The 16,867-nt window shown below is 47.2% G+C and overlaps 1 protein-coding gene across 2 annotated transcripts in view; it reads left to right on the plus strand.

Moving 5' to 3' along the window:
• Positions 1-16,867, plus strand: part of PIGL (phosphatidylinositol glycan anchor biosynthesis class L) — a 74,788-nt gene that overhangs the window by 54,619 nt on the left and 3,302 nt on the right. Inside the window, exons 3-6 of one of the 2 annotated variants that reach the window (XM_019413361.2) lie at positions 4,043-4,133; positions 10,222-10,289; positions 12,069-12,100; positions 13,654-13,787. In XM_019413361.2, the coding sequence (XP_019268906.2) occupies positions 4,043-4,133; positions 10,222-10,289; positions 12,069-12,100; positions 13,654-13,787 (325 nt within the window). The remainder of the gene's footprint in view (positions 1-4,042; positions 4,134-10,221; positions 10,290-12,068; positions 12,101-13,653; positions 13,788-16,867) is intronic. The other variant, XM_053893268.1, reaches the window with a different exon arrangement.

The raw sequence follows: 16,867 nt of genomic DNA on the forward strand, positions 1-16,867 counted from the left end.
TTTCAATTAGATAAGCAATTCCCTGTATTCCTTTTTTTTTTTTTTTTTAAGTTTTTAAAAAATGTGTTTATTTTGAGGGGCTCCTGGGTGGCTCATTCGGTTTAGCGTCCGACTTCAGCTCAGGTCACGATTTTACGGTTAGTGGGTTCGAGTGCCGCATCGGGCTCTGTGCTGACAGCTTGGAGCCTGGAGGCTGCTTCCATTTCTGTGTCTCCCTCTCCATCCCTCCCCCCACTTGTGCTCTGTCTCTATCTCTGAAAAATAAATAAACATTAAAAAAAACTTTTTAGAGAAAATTTATTTTGAAAGAGACAGAGACAGCACAAACAGGGGAGGGGCAGAGAGAGAGAGAGAGAGAGAGAGAGAGAGAGAGAATCCCAAGCAGGCTCTGCACTGCCAGCACAGAGCCAGATGTGGGGCTCAAACCCATGTACCATGAGATCATGACCTGAGCCAAAATCAAGAGTTGGACACTTGACCCACTGAGCCACCCAGGCACCCCACAACTGGCAGTTTCTGTTTTCCTAGCTGAACCCTGACCATTAAATGACTCATGTAACATCTGGCCATCAGGGAATTTATAATGGGTTGGAGAATCAAGAATTTAATATACACAAAACGCTAGTAAAATGTACAAATTCCATGCATTTACTAAAAAGTCACAAAACTGTACATTTAAAATGGGCGAACTTTACATTATGTAAATTATACCTCAATAAAGTTGTTCTTAAATGTCCGGGGTGGGGCAGGGGGGAGAACGATCCAGAAACAAATAAAGGAAAATGTAGGGTGAATAGACCAGTGATCTCCAAACATTTTTTTTTTAATTTTTTTTTTTAACGTTTATTTATTTTTGAGACAGAGAGAGTCAGAGCATGAACGGGGGAGGGTCAGAGAGAGGGAGACACAGAATCTGAAACAGGCTCCAGGGGCGCCTGGGTGGCGCAGTCGGTTAAGCGTCCGACTTCAGCCAGGTCACGATCTCGCGGTCCGTGAGTTCGAGCCCCGCGTCAGGCTCTGGGCTGATGGCTCGGAGCCTGGAGCCTGTTTCCGATTCTGTGTCTCCCTCTCTCTCTGCCCCTCCCCCGTTCATGCTCTGTCTCTCTCTGTCCCAAAAATAAATAAAAAACGTTGAAAAAAAAAATTAAAAAAAAAAAAAAAAAGAAACAGGCTCCAGGCTCTGAGCTGTCAGCCCAGAGCCCGACGCGGGGCTTGAACTCACGGACCTCGAGATCGTGACCTGAGCCGAAGTCGGCTGCTCAACCTACTGAGCCACCCAGGCGCCCCATCTCCAAACATTTTTTACCATTATCACCTGAAAAAAGAAATGAAATCTGAGTATGCACTTCTAATATTTGTAAACTTACTTATTTAAATTATATACATGTTAAACTCTGTTAGTATATGATACCTTATAAAAATTACTGCAAGGGTGCCTGGGTGGCTCAGTTGGTTAAGCATCTAACTCTTGATCTCCGCTCAGGTCGTGATCTCACAGTTATGAGTTCAAACCCCGAAATGGGCTCTGCACTGTCAGTGCGGAGCCTGCTCGGGATTCTGTCTCCACCTCTCTCTCTCCCCCTCCCCCCCACTCGCATCGCTCTCTCTCTCTTTCTCTCTCTTTCTCAAAATGAATTAACTTAAAAAAAAGACAGCTGCAAATGAGCAATTTAAATAGATTAAAAAAACATAGAAATTCTAGTAGTGATTTCTTGCTTTACCTGAGTGGATCGTCTCGTACATCTGTTCACATGCCCGAACTCACTTTGAAGCCACTGCCCACTAAAGTAGGCAATCAACAAAGACTGTAAGGGGCTTCCTGAGCAGGATAGATGGGAGATTTCTGTTTTCTTCTTTCCTTTTCCTTTTCCTTTTTCTTTTTCTTTTTCTCTTTTTTTTTTTTGGAAAGGGCCTACGCAATGCTCCAGTAGAAGCCACTACTTTGCCATTTACATATCCCTTTACAGTTTTCATGCGTTATCTTATTTGCTTTCGCAAATAAAGAGGAATCTTGAATGCCTGCCCGAGAGGAGTTTGGACCTGATCACTAAGGCACTGCTGCCATATCAGATGCACCAGATTACAGAAGGGATATTTACATCCCAAAGCCCACCCCCACCCCCCCATGATCAGCTTCCCACTTCCTTAGAAGCCACAGAAGGAGCCACAGAAGGAATGGTGCGGGTGTCGCCCCGAGCCCATTCTAAGTGCAGAGCCCTCGAATAGCAGGTCCCACTTCTCTGAAGGTCAATGAAACAAGACGATGAGCTCTCCCACTCAGGGATTCATCTTTCAGCACTGCAGAATTACTGTAGCAAACATTCTCCTGCCCTTTCTCTTAGACTGCTTCTTCATCCAGGTAAATATTATCCACGCACTCATTTGCCAAAACGATGCCTTGTAGATTTATGTGGACCTCCCAGCCAGGAGCTTGTATGTAGCTGTTTTCGCTCCAGGGTGTTTTCCCCGATTCCTGTATCTCTCCAGCAGTCGTGCTCTGCAGGTCATGTTCTACGCGCCACATTCAGCTCCATTGCCAGGGAGCAAGGCTAGACTTTGACTTTGTACCGGTCCTTCCTTCTCCCTTTTCCCCTATCCGTCCCCCCACCAGGTGAGCTCTCACTGCAGGAGCATTATGAGAACCTCACGGGATGGCTGGCAGGACTGTGTTCAGAAAAGCATAAAGCTGCTGTCTGTAGAAGCCACCCTAGGGGTTGGGTAGAGGTAGCCGATGAAGCAGTGGACATAACTGCATTATTAAGTGCTGAGGCTGTCATTTTCCTGCTGAAAAACATTCAGTGACTCTCCTTTAACCACAGTCTGAAGAAGGTCAGTTAATGGTCTCTGTCCATAAAGAGGTGATAGCAGCTTGTCCGGTGGGGAAGAGAGCCTGAGTCCTCTCAGTACCACTGTGGGTGTTGCCACAGGACCTGAGCCAAAGAGAGATGAATATCTATTTATAAGACTATGCATAGGGGCACCTGACAGGCTCCGTCGGTGGAGCATGCCATTCCTGATCTTGGGGTCATGGATTCGAGCCCCACGTTGGGGGTAGAGATTATATTTTAAAATTTAAGAAGTAGAGGCGCCCGGGTGGCTCAGTGGGTTAAGTGTCCAACTCTTGATTTCAGCTCAGGTCATGATCTCACGATTCGTGAGACCAAGCCCCACGTCGGGCTCTGTGTTACCAGCTTAGGGCCTGCTTGCGATGGATTCTCTCTCTTCCTCTCTCTCTGCTCCTTCCCCCTGCCCCCCCCCACCGCCGCCCTGCACAAAATAAATAAACTTTAAATATATATATATGAAAATAAATAAAAATTCAATAAATAAGTAAATGAAAAGAATATGAATAACATCCTCAAATTGAGGCCTTGGTCTCATGTTAGGTGATGCCATAGATCAATGCACAAAAAACAGACATGGGAGGAGACAGGTCTATGGCGCGGCCAAGTGGAGACACAGATAAGGTGCAGATTAATCTGCAGAGACTTTTATCCTGAGGCCAGCCCCACGTGGTGCAGCCCCATTGGAGAGAAGATGTTGCTGGCTCCCTAGTGCTAAAACGTCTTTGCTTTGCAGTCGGAAAGCCTGGGTTCGAATCCAACTCTAACAATCTTGCAAACAGTCTTCTTAACTTCCTCTGTAAAGGCTCCCTCAGCAGGTGTTCATGAGGTTAAATGAAGTAACATAGCTTCGTGCTTTTTATCAAAGCGCTATTGTTACTATTCTTACATATCATTCGGCTGTGTCCACATTTGCTGTTAACCCATATGTCTCCCCAGATCGTCTCTTTGGTGTGTTTCCTCCCCTCAGCAGCGAGCACAAAGCCCCAAAAGTGTGTCATGTGAAACCGTGCACCGATTTCTCGTTGCGTCACGCTTCTAAATCTCTCTTTCGCCGAAATCTGGATACTTAAGGGTGCTCCCCTGCCCCGATACAATTCCTATCACAGGACTGGCACACTCCTACCAGAGCTTAGGGAGAAGTTCACACCTGATTAGAAAATATGTTCAAGTTGTGCTTCTTCCTTCCTTCCTTCCAGGGATTTCCCAGATGACCCAGGTGTGCAGTGGGACACAGAGCATGTGGCTAGCACCCTCCTCCAGCACATAGAAGTGAACAGCATCAACCTGGTAAGGGGATGCCCTCCTAGAATGCAAAGCGGGGGGTCCCAGGCACACCTTGACTATGGCTGCCCTCCCACATCCAGAGCTTCTCCAAAACCACTTCAAAAAGAGTTCCCCCCCACCCGGCTCTCTTTTCAACCTTCAGAGTAACAAACACACCTTTTGTGAGACCATGGAACCAAGTTATCAGGCTCAGATAGAGGCAGAGGTTTTCTTTCCAAACTGTGTCCTCCTTAACCATCCCCACCCCAACCTCTGTCCCGCCACCTAAACACCCAGGGCCCCTGGAGCCTGTGCTACGTGTGACGCGTCGTGCAGAATTTCGCCTTTCACAAAGCATTGTCACGTTTAGAGGGCCGTTCTAACTCTAAGAGATAAATGTTGTTATAGTTCTCATTTGACATGGAGGAAACTCGCGTTTCCAGAGGCCGAGCAGCTTGCCCAAGGTCAGTAGGTGGGGAAGCTACTAGGATCTTAAACCTCAATTTCTCACTCCAGAAAAGCACACGGATAAATTCACATGCCCTACATGGAGGACATTTTGGTCACAGACAGGGCAATAATGGAGATTCACACTTACTTGCCGAGGTGAACAAGTGTGGGGGCCCCCACCTCAGCTCCACCAGGATTGCCTGGACTGGCTGTCGCCAGTGTTTGATGTTAAGGCTTTTCAGAAGGCTTACTGTCCACTTGTAAGATAATAATAATAATAATCCCTCACGGTTAATGCCTAAAATCCTACCACTTAAAGCCCTAATCTTTTGGTTTAAGTTTTGATGAGTCCCGCTGGCACACAAACACGTTAGGCTTTTATCAATGCTGAATTCACTGAGTAAACTGATTTATTAGACTTTTTTTTTCCATGTTTATTTATTTTTGAGAGAGAGAGCGAGAACCAGCATGAATGGAGAAGGGGCAGACAGATGGGGACACAAAGAGACAGCCTGCTCAAGCTGGCTCTGAGCTATCAGCACAGAGCCCAACATGGGACTCAAACCCACGAACTGTGAGATCATGACCTGAGCCGAAGTCAGACACTTAAACAACTGAGCCACCCAGGCACCCCATGAGTTATTAGACCTTCCTTATTTATTTATTTATGTATTTATTTAGAGAGTGATACCAAAGGGGGGGGGGCAGAGAGAGAGAGAGAGGGAGAGAGAGAATCCCAAGAATACCAACCACGCTCTGGGCTGTCAACACAGAACTCGATGCGGGGCTCGAACTCACGAACCATGAGATTGTGACCTGAACAGAGACCAAGAGTTGGACGCTCAACTGACTGACCCACCCAGGTGCGCCCTATTAGACCTTTCCTAAGAACAGATTTTTGTTGACGTATTGGTCAGATCATTTTTCTTTTTTTTTGTTTTTTTTTGGGGGGGGGGCATATTTCATGTAGCATTTTCTTTCTTTTGTCGGAGGGGCGGTCACATCTATCTATCTATCTATCTATCTATCTATCTATCTATTTATATTGAAGACCATCTTGTTTCCTCATGACACAAAACACAACTGAAACTTAGTCCACAGAGGCCAAAAGGGGCACCTAAGTGGCTCACTGTGATTCACATAAAGGCCGAGATGCAGGTGACGGGACTCTTCATCTTGCTCTGTGCGCTGCCTTCTTTCTCCTGGCTGGAAAAATGGCCACCAACAGCTCACAGCACCACTCTTCCTAGCTTTACCTCCCGGGAGGGTCTGAGTGTGAAAGCTGGAGGGAAGGGTCCACGGGCCTCGGAGTCAAATGCCCAGCCCCGCTGACTGGGCTTGCCTGGGTTCTCGTGGCCATCCCACCCCAGCCCACGCAGACAGAACGTGGGCTCCACAGCCCCGAATGGGAGACAGAGCCGGTCTTCAGAGCCTGAAGTAACACAGTGAGGTCCATGAAGTGCTCTGCAATCCCCCTTGGGACCCCGTTTCCCCAGTTGTGGCTTCCCCAGGACCTGTCCCCAAACACTCTCACAACTGCTGGTTTCCCCAGGAACTTCGCTTGTGAGATCAACTCCCATCTTTCTGAACTTGGCCCTCCTTGGTCTGGCCCTCAAGTACTGCACGCTGGTGGACGGGATTGGTCCTTGCTGAGGGGCCAGACCATGTTCGAGCTGGCCACAGCTCTGAGCACCCAGGGAGGGGTCTCAGAGCACAGATAGTTCTGCGTGCCATTCTGGCTCTCAGAACAGTCTCCTGAGTTTGGGTCCTAGAAAACTGATTTGCGATCCAGGCCCACCTCAAAGCCTCCTCCTCCAAGAAGCCTTCCCCGATTCCTTCAGCCCTCTTTCGGATTCCCACGGTATTTGGTGTGTATCCTGCGAATTGCTGTTTATTCTTTGAAGTACAGACTGGGTCTTGAAACTAGGCTGGAAGGTCCATGGTGGCAAGGACTACAAATGACACCTTTTTTTTTTTTTTAATTTTTTAAAATGTTTATTTATTTTTGAGGGAGAGAGACAGAACATGATCGGGGGAGGGGCAGAGAGAGAGGGAGACATAGAATCTGAAGCAGGTTCCAGGCTCCGAGGTGTCAGCACAGACCCTGATGCGGGGCTCAAACCCACGAACCTTGAGATCATGACCTGAGCCGAAGTCGGACACTTAACCAACAGAGCCACCCAGGTGCCCCCGTGACACCTTTTATATCCCCAAGAACAAGAACAGACCCCACACGGGGCTCGTCCTCAAACTGCCACCACTGTTAACTGCCACCTGGTGGCCTGGAGCTCTTTCCTGTTGTCTGAGGTGCTCACCTTCATTCCAGTGAGTGAGGGGCCTTCATTGTCAGGACAACCCTGAGATGATTTAATTTCCATACACAAGAAAACTGTTTTAAAAGAGCTCTTTAGGGGCCCGTGGGTGGCTCACTTGGTTGAGCGTCCAAACTTCTTTGGACTCTCTGCCTCCCTCTCTCTCTCTCTGCCCTTCCCCCCCCTTGTGTGCACATGTGTGTGCTCTCTCTTTCTCTTTCTCTCAAAAATAAACATTAAAAAAAATAAAATAATAACACTAAAACAGCTCTTGAACACACCTTGCTGTCAATAAGGAAACTCTCAGGGCCCCTGGCTGGCTCAGTCGGTTGAGCGTCCGACTTCGGCTCAGGTCATGATCTCACAGTTTGTGGGTTCGAGCCCCGCATCGGGTTCTGTGCTGACAGCTTAGAGGCAGGAGCCTGCTTCGAATTCTGTGTCTCCCTCTCTCTCTGCTCTCCCCCGCTCATGTTCTGTCTGTCTCTCCCCTTCAAAAATAAATAAAAACATTAAAAATTTAAAAAAATAAATAAATAAGGAAACTCTCAAGCTGTCACAGTGCAGTCAGCAACAATTTCCCTGGCCTGCACTAGTACATCAGCAGGAGTATAGGGCCATGCTAACACCATCGCCAGTATGGACATGAAGGGTCATAATCACGACTCAGCCCCCACGATGCAGTGAAATGCACCTTCCCACCCCCATAGGCCATGCAGGGCCAGGGGCGAGGAGTTAGCAGTGAACAGGTGAGAAGTCACTCGATGGCAGGATCAGAGGGCCCAGGTGCCCCCTCCGGACCGGAAGTATTGGCTGGACCTGGGAAGATAGAGTCTCACCTGGGCTGTGCTGGGATGATACCAAAAGTTCTCCTCTGTCCAAACCAAAAGCTGGCTCTGCAGTGTGATGGAAGGGAACCGTGTACTATCTGGTCCCAGCTCCGCTGCCCAGACAGGGCCTTGAAAAGCATTATAATGCTGCCCTTTATATCAAACAGTGTAGGGAGTTGGTAGTGTCTTTGGGTAATAAGCAGGTGAGGTCCTGGGCCCAACCCCTATCTCAACCTTTCATCCAACAAATATTTACTGACCACCTACTCTGTGATGTTCACTACTGGCTGTGAACTTCGAGATAGCAGTGAACCAAACATACCTAGTCCCTGCTCCCTTAGGGCGCCATGACACTTGGGACCACAGCATTGTTTGTTATGGTCGGCTGTCCTCTGCACTGTACATGCTTAGCAGCACCCCTGGCCTCTCCTCACTGACAGCCCACCTCTCTACCCAGTGGCAACACCCCTCACTCATCACAGCAAGTGTATCTCCAGACATTGCCAGATGTCCCTGGGGCAACACTGCTCCCCGTTGAGAACCGCCGTCTTTGAGAAACCAGAGCAGCCCCACTGTTACCTCCTGTTGATTGGGGTCTGAGCAAGATTTCGTCTAAACAAAGATCTCTGCAAGTAAGGGGGGGAAAGTGGATGGAGTTCTAGAGGGAGCTACAGGTGTCTGGGGTGCCTGGGTGGCTCAGTCAGTTGAGGGTCCGATTTCAGCTCAGGTCATGATCTCACGGTTCATGGGTTCCAGCCCCATGTCTTTGCGCTGACAGCACAGAGCCTACTTCGGATTATGTCTCCCTCTCTGTGCCCCTTTGCTCATGTTCTCTCTCAAAAATAAATAAACATTAAAAAATTTTGAAAAGAAAAAGAAAAAAGGGGTGCTTGGGTGACTCGGTTGAGTATCCAACTTCAGCTCAGGTCATGATCTCACAGTTCGTGAGCCCCGTGTCGGGCTCCATGCTGACGGCTAAGAGCCCGGAGCCTGCTTCAGATTCTGTGTCTCCCTCTCTCTCTACCTGTCCCCTGCTCATGCTCTGTTTCTCTCTGTCTCTCAAAAATAAATAAATGTTAAACAAATTTTTTTAATAAAAATAAATTTTTTTTAATAAAATAAAATATAAATAAACTTTCTTTCAATCTGTATCCCCACCCCTCAACCTATGCTCAATAAATGTTAGCTGCTCTCATTTTAACATAGTTCTCCATACCTGAAGTAAACATTTTACGATTTAAAATAGAAAGGCCAGGGGTGCCTGGGTAGCTCAGTCGGTTAAGCAACCGACTCTTGATCTCCATTCAGGTCTTGATCTCAGGATTGTGAGTTCAAGCCCTATCCTCTCCCTTTAGTCTGTGCTGCATGGCCACTCTCTTTTCTTGGGGACAGCTTGCCTTTTTGCACTACCCCTAACCAACCATTCGTGTTCTTTTATCTGAGTCCTTGTTCTTTTTTATATTTATTTATTTATCTTACTCAAGCAAATTATTGTTATTATTCAAACTGCTATTTGGGTGTTTTTTTAATCATCTGTGCAGAAATGAAATGTTGGAATCTAGACTAAGCTTATCATTAATAACAGATGATACGGGGGCATCTAGGTGGTTCAGTCGGTTGAGTGTCCGACTCTTGGTTTCAGCTCAGGTCATGATCTCACAGTTCCGTGAGTTCGAGCCCTGCATTGGGCCCTCTGCTGACAGCACGGAGCCTGCTTAGGATTCTCTCTCTCTCCCTCTCTGTGTCCCTCCCCCACTTGCTTCTCTGTCTCTCTCAAAATAAATAAATAAACTTTAAAAAAAACAGGTGGGACACCTGGGTGACTCAGTCGGTTAAGTGTCCGACTTCAGCTCAGGTCATGATCTCGCAGTCCGTGGGTTCAAGCCCCGCATCAGGCTGTGTGCTGACAGCTCAGAGCCTAGAGCCTGCTTCAGATTCTGTGCCTCCCTCTCTCTCTCTCTGCCCCTCCTCCACTCTACTCTGTCTCCATCTCTCAAAAATGAATAAATGTTAAAAAAAAAAAAAAGATGATACAGAGGCAGTCCATGAGCAAATAAACTATGATTTTAACCCTGGTGCATGGTAGACATTGCCCCTCAAAGCCTCTGTGCCCTCAGTATGGCACAAGGAAAAGAAGCCAAAAGATTCAGGCAGCGTCTACATGCACAAGAGTTCACACAGCAGCCGGCCAAGAAAACTGTGTTCATAAACAGCCAGGAAGATAAGAGACAGAGATACCCTGAACTCAGGTTCCTATCATGGCTGAATTCCACTCTGCTCCACTGGCCTGGAACAAGATTAAACAGTAAAACCCACGGAAACAGTCTCCACACAACTGGCCAAAGCAATGGTTACACACCACTGATCTGCTCCGAAGTGAGTTCAGGTGTCCTCACGATTGCAAACGTTTCAGGGGTCTGTGCGCTCCCTTTCATCCCAAGGGAATGGGGACGGCTACTTTGAAATGGAGGTCAGAGAGAGCATTCAGACAGTCATGAGTGAACACCCTGTATTTCTCTACAGGTGGTGACTTTCGACGCAGGGGGAGTGAGTGGTCACAGCAACCACGTTGCTCTATATGCGGCCGTGAGGTAGGACTCTCCACGTGTTGGAGGTGGGAGAGGGTCTTTTCCTTTGCTCAGGGTGGATGGATGGTTTCTAAAAAAGTTTTTTAAATATTTATTTATTCTTTGAGAGAGAGAGAGAGAGAGAAAGAGCACGAGTAGGGGAGGGGCAGAGAGAGGGAGACACAGAATCCAAAGCAGGCTCCAGGCTCTGAGCTGTCAGCACAGAGCCCGACGCGGGGCTCGAACCCACGAACCGTGAGATCATAACCTGAGCTGAAGTCAGATGCTTAACCGCCTGAGCCTCCCAGGTGTCCCAAGATGGATGGTTTCTAAAGTACTTCCCCACTCGCCGTCTGGGCCCCGTGAAAGTGACCACTGAGTTATAGAGAGCCACTCTTGTCCACGTTGCTCACGACATCTTACCACATTCTCTTGTGAGAAATCACTCCTAAGTTGACTTCTTATTGTTTCGTCTCCTTAACACCTAAGGTGTTTTTCCCCCACGGAAAAACGGGGTAACATTTTATTTCTCTCTTTGCTTTGGCCACAGAGAGCTTTAGGGCCAAATTCGTGACCCCTCGTAGCACATGTGGGAGACTTTCAGGGCTGAGTTCTGTGAATCGCTGTGCCTCTTGGCTTCGTCTTCTTTTTCCTCCTAATTTATTTTGTTTTCTCCTGTTGTACATTCTGTACCCTATTTCAAATCTACCAAATAGGTGTCTGCATTTTACTGATAAAAAAAAAATTGCACCTCAAAGACATTTGAGGGACTTACAGAGGCTCGTACAAGCATGTACCATGTTTCCTACCTTCTAGAGAAGTGCTTCTCCTGGGCGTCATGAGTGGCGGAGCGGTGGACCTGGCTTAGCCGCTGAGGAAAGGAAGGGGCACCTTGAAGTGAAGCATTTACTTTATAACTTTCTTCTAAACATGCCTGATGTTCTTAGACCAGAGCAGTGAAATATGTAAAGCTCGAAATGGTCTCACCTATCCTTAAGTCCAACCACCTCATTTTTCAATTTCAAAAGAGAACAACTTGGAAGAATCCTTTGTGGTTCCCTTCATCTCTAGTGGGCGAAGCTTGGACCGGGGCACTTCATAGCCATTGGTCAGCCCCCAGATTGTCTGGGGTAAGGTGCCCACCCTGATCCCTTTAGCTGTAGCCAGAGGTACGGAATCCCAGAAACCTCTTTGGTGATTGATGTAAAAGCAACTACCTAGAAACCTACAGAAGGATCACGGGATATGGCAGGCCCTAATACCGTTGGGGAGGAAGAAATTTTCCTCTGTCCAAGGTTCTTCTAGCTAGACTAAGAATTAAATTTCCATGAGACCATTAATAGGAAAAAATCAAATTTAATGTTGTCATATGGAGAATCTGCACAAATATGAAATTCCAAAGATGGCCAGGCAACCTGAGGCTTATATGTCATCCTCAGCTCAGGAGGAGGGCGGGAGTCTGGAGGTACAAAGAAGAGGAAGAACATTAGCAGGAAGGTGAGAGGAGATGTTTGGAAAACAAAGGATTCCCTGTTATGCAGATAAGATTTTTAGGTAAAAAGGAATCTCTTTGACTAGTTCTCTTCCTGGTACAGACCCCCTTTCCAGAGCAAATTTAGGTGGTTGAGGGGGATATAAAGCGGTTTTCCTCCATTTGCTGGGTTTTGATTGCTTTTAACTCAAAATAATCTACATGCCATTGTGGCCCAAGTTGGAGAGGCTGGCCTTTGACCTCTACACTCTGAAGGCTCTTCCTGCAAAGGAATTATTGCTCCCTTTCACTCCTGTCCTTTCTTCTTCCAGGACCCTGCATTCAGAAGGGAAGTTACCTAAAGGTACGTTGTCCCTTTTGCCAAAGTCTGCTAGTTACTATCCCTCTAAAAAAACTTATTGGACAAAAAAAATGTAAATATGTGGAAAACTGCCATAGGCCAAGCAACGGTGGGGCCGGGGAGGCTGAACCACATTCTTTCTGACCCAGTTCAGTGTGTCTGTCAGTGTGGGTCCTCCAGCTTTAAAAGCAAGTTGTATCCATTGGGAAGTGCCCTGCCAGCCAGGCAGCCTCTGGGTGTGAGGGGAGGCCAGATGGGTTAGAAAACCAGAGCCAATAGGAGATACAAATATGAAAGAAACTTATTATAAGGATTTGGCTCCTGCAAGTACAGAGGCTGAGAAGTCCCACAGTCTAGCATCTCTGCAAGCTGGGGGCCCAGGAACCTGGGGGTGAGTTAGTGGGGTCCAAAGGCCTGAGAAGCAGGAGGGCCAATGGTGTAAATCCCAGGCCAAGGGCAGGTGATGACCCATGTCCTAGCTCAATGGGCAGAAAAGAAGAAATTCTCCCTTCATCCACCTTTCCTTCTATTGAGGCCCTCAATGGATTGGATCACATACACCCTCATTGGGGAGGGCAATCTGCCTTCCTGAGGCCACCGATTTGAATGCTAAGCTCATCCGAAAAAACCCTCCCAGGCACACCCAGAAATAATGTACAGCCCAGTATCTGGGTACCCTGTGACCCAGTGAAGTTGACACATAAAATTAACCATGACACTGGGCCTTGGCCGCTCATCTGTCTAGCTTTCTCACCAGGTGGGTCTTTTTCACCTCCAGTGTTCTTTCGGTCTGTCTGTCTGAATTCACATCCCAGCCCCAAATTACTTGTCAATGGCTGATGGGCGCTTGATGGGTTCATCTGTTTGAGTTAGAAGGTGTTTGACCCCACTTGACCATTCACTATGTGACACTGATGCTTAACCTCTCTGAGCCAGTCTCTGCTCTGTCAGTGGGAGTAATATACATCCCTCAGGAGTGTTATAAAGATGAAGCAAATGAAAACGTAAGTAGAATTCAGAGAGCTCAGCCCTCTGAATGGGCTGAGCTTACCAAGCTGTGAGGGCTTTAGAATGGGACTGTAGTTTATTTGATCCTTACATCAATGCTGTGAGACAGGCTCCCACACTGTCAATGCCATTTTACAGATGAGAAAACTGAGGCTCAGAGAGCTGAAGGGACTTCCCTAAATCTGTCAGGTCTTGAGTGCCAGAGCAGGAACTAGGTCTCTCGCCTCCCAATACAGAAATTCTGGTCTTCGTCGCTTCTCCCTTGGCCTTGATGTAGCCAGTTCCCAACCTCTAGCAACCAACCTTATCTTGCTAAGACACGTAGCAAGTAGAGGACATCCAGCCAGGTGTTCTGTGACCCTGTCACTCTTCCTGTCTGTGAGGATGATGGGCAAAACACAGCTTTGGTGCTACAGAGTCATCTGGCAACCCCATGGCCACGGTCCTGCCCTGCCCTGAGCCCCAAGGGAGAGGTAGGGTGCTCAGGGGGATTCTGCCCGGAAGCAACAAGACTCTTCACTTCTCCCCTCTCCCCTCCCCCCAACCAGGGTGTTCCGTGCTCACACTTCAGTCAGTGAACGTGTTACGCAAGTATATCTCCCTCCTGGACCTGCCCTTTACTCTGCTTCAGACCCGGGATGTCCTCTTCGTGCTCACCAGCAAAGAAGTGGCCCAGGCCAAGGTGAGGATCGTGAATTCCTAGACTCCTCCCTCTGGATCTGTGTCCCAGACCCCCTGGCTCCTCGTGACCCCTAACTGAAGACTTTCCACAGCAGTTCAGCACCTGAGTGTTAGGACTATCTAGCTAGACCTTGGCAGTCATAGATTTTCAAGGACTTCCACCTTTTCCTTTCTTTTCTTCTTTTCTTTTCTTTTCTTTTCTCTTTTTAAAGATTTTTTTAAATCTTTTTGAAATGTTTATTTATTTTGAGAAAGAGAGAGTGAGTGTGTGTACACACGGGAGAGAGAGAGAGTGCGAGCAGGGAGAGGGACAAAAAGAGAGGAGAGAGAGAGAATCCCAAGCCGGCTCCCTGCTGTCTGTGCAGAGCCTGACTCGGGGCTCGATCTCACAAACTGCAAAATTATAACCTGAGCCGAAATCAAGAGTCAGACACTTAACCAACTGAACCACCCAGGAGCCCTAAAGATTTTATGTTTAAGTAATCTCTACGCCCAACATGGGGCTCAAACTCACAACCCTGAGATCAAGAGCTATGTGCTCCTCTGACTGAGCCAGCCAGCTGTCCCTTGAGGACTCATTATTATTTTTTAAAAATATTTATTTCTGAGAGCATGATATTTTTGAGAGAGAGCATGAGTGGGGGAGGGAGACACAGAATCTGAAGCAGGCTCCAGGCTCTGAACTGTCAGCACAGAGCCCGATGCAGGGCTTGAACCCACAAACCATGAGAGTATGATTAGAGCCAAAGTCAGATGCTTAACCGCTTAACCAACTGAGCCACCCAGGCGCCCCCCCTTGAGGACTTTAAAAAAAATTTTTTTTAATGTTTATTTTTGAAGGAGAGAGAGAAAAAGAGCGTAAGCGGGGGAAGAGCAGAGAGAGAGGGAGACACAGAATCCGAAGCAGGCTCCGGGCTCTGAGCTGCCAGCACAGAGTCTGATGTGGGGCTCGAACTCACAAACCGTGAGATCATGACCCAAGCCAAAGTTGGATGCTTAACCAACGGAGCCACCCAGGTGCCCCCCCACCTTGAGGACTTTTAATCTATGCTTTGTGTCTCTTAATTGTTCTTTCACATTTGTTCTCTATTTCAAATTTTGTTTTCATTTTTTTTTAAAAATTTTTTTTAACGTTTTTATTTTATTTTTGAAACAGAGAGAGCATGAACGGGGGAGGGGCAGAGAGAGAGGGAGACACAGAATCGGAAGCAGGCTCCAGGCTCTGAGCCATCAGCCCAGAGCCCGACGCGGGGCTCGAACTCACGGACCGCAAGATTGTGACCTAAGCTGAAGTCGGATGCTTAACCGACTGAGCCACCTGTTTTCATTTCTAAAATACCTAATTTTTTATTTTACGACCACCTATTGTTTCACTTCCATTTTTTTTTAATTTCATAATTTCTTATTCTTTTTTTTATTGAGAGAATGCATGTGCATGAAAGTGGGGAAGGGGCAGAGGGAGAAGGAGGGAGAGAGGAGAAAGAGAGAGAGAAGAGAGAATCCCAAGCAGGCTCCATGCTCAGCACGGAGTCCGACGAGGGACTCAGTCTCACAACTGTGAGATCATGACCTGAGCTGAAATCAAGTGAGACGCCTAACTGACCGAGCCACCCGGGTGTCCCGATAATTTAGTCTTTAAGCTGGTTTTCCTCCCACTTAGCTCTTTGAATGTCCAAAATGTAATCAGTCTTTGACAAATTGTTCTATGAAACTATCTTCATCTAAAATATATTCATGGTCTAGTTGCTAATTTGATTACATCTCTTTCTTTGCATCACATTACGTCATGTCTCCAGGAATTCTGATTTGGAAACTAGGGGCTAGGTGGTTGACTTGGGGGATGTTACTCCCCTCTTCCTCTGTGCTCTCCCTCCTCATCTAGAGAGTTTGCAATTGCTTGAAGGCCAGAATCAGGTCGTCACTGGCAGTTCCAGTCACAGAGCCAGCAGGTAACTGTTCAGTGCTGGTCTCAAAGCATTCAGCTTGCTCTCAAAGCAGTCGGCGGCATTTTTTTTCCCCCAACCTCTTACCTGACGAGGGAGCCCCCGCCCGCTCCAGCAGAGTCCCGGCAGTGAGACCAGAATCAGAACTCCCAGCCACCACTTTGCTCTGAGCCCTTGAGCCAGTAATCCTCTGCTTTGGCCTCTCACACCTCTGTCCACATTCTTTAAGTTCATGGTGCTCTTGGTGTTAGTTTTGACCCATCCGTGTCTCTTTGCATTTTCCTCTGTCATCGCTATGTGTTTGGAACAGGAAGCATGAATTTACTTCTTCCTCTTGACCAGGTCAGAACACCTGAATTATGTTGAGGATGAGAAAATTAAAAGTAAATACAGGGCACCTGGCTGGTCAGTCGAGCATGCGACTCTTGATCTCGGGTCCGTGAGATCAAACCCCATGTCGGGGGTAGAGTTTACTAGGAAGGAAAGGAATGGAAAAAGGAAAAAGGAAATAGAATTACCATATGATCCAGCAATCCCACTTCTGGGTTTATATCCAAAAGAATCAAAAGCAGGGTCTCGAAGAGATATTTCCACATGTTCATTGTAGCATTATACGCAATAGCCAACAGGTAGAAGCAGGCCCAAATGTCCATGGCATTTGAATGGATTAAGAAATCTACACACTTATGATGGGATATTATTCAGGCTTAAAAAAAAAAAAAGGAATACCTGCTACGACATGGATGAACATCGAGGACATTTTGCTGAGTGAAATAAGCCGGTCACAAAAGGACAAACACTGTGTGATTCTACTTATATGAGATATTAGAGCAGTGAAAATCACACAAACAGAAGGTAGAATGGTGGTTGCCAGGGACTGGGGGAGGGGGAAATGGGGAGTTGGGTTTTAGTGGGTTTAGAGTTTTATTTTTGCAAGATGACAAAGTTCTACAGATTTTTTTTTTTAACTTTTTTTTAACGTTTATTTATTTTTGAGACAGAGAGAGACAGAGCATGAACGGGGGAGGGTCAGAGAGAGGGAGACACAGAATCTGAAACAGGCTCCAGGCTCTGAGCTGTTAGCACAGAGCTCGACGCGGGGCTCGAACTCACGGACTGTGAGATCATGATCTGAGCC

The sequence above is a fragment of the Panthera pardus genome, unplaced genomic scaffold, assembly GCF_024362965.1.
Source record: "Panthera pardus isolate Hobbes unplaced genomic scaffold, ASM2436296v1 HiC_scaffold_3, whole genome shotgun sequence".
Lineage (NCBI taxonomy): Eukaryota > Metazoa > Chordata > Mammalia > Carnivora > Felidae > Panthera > Panthera pardus.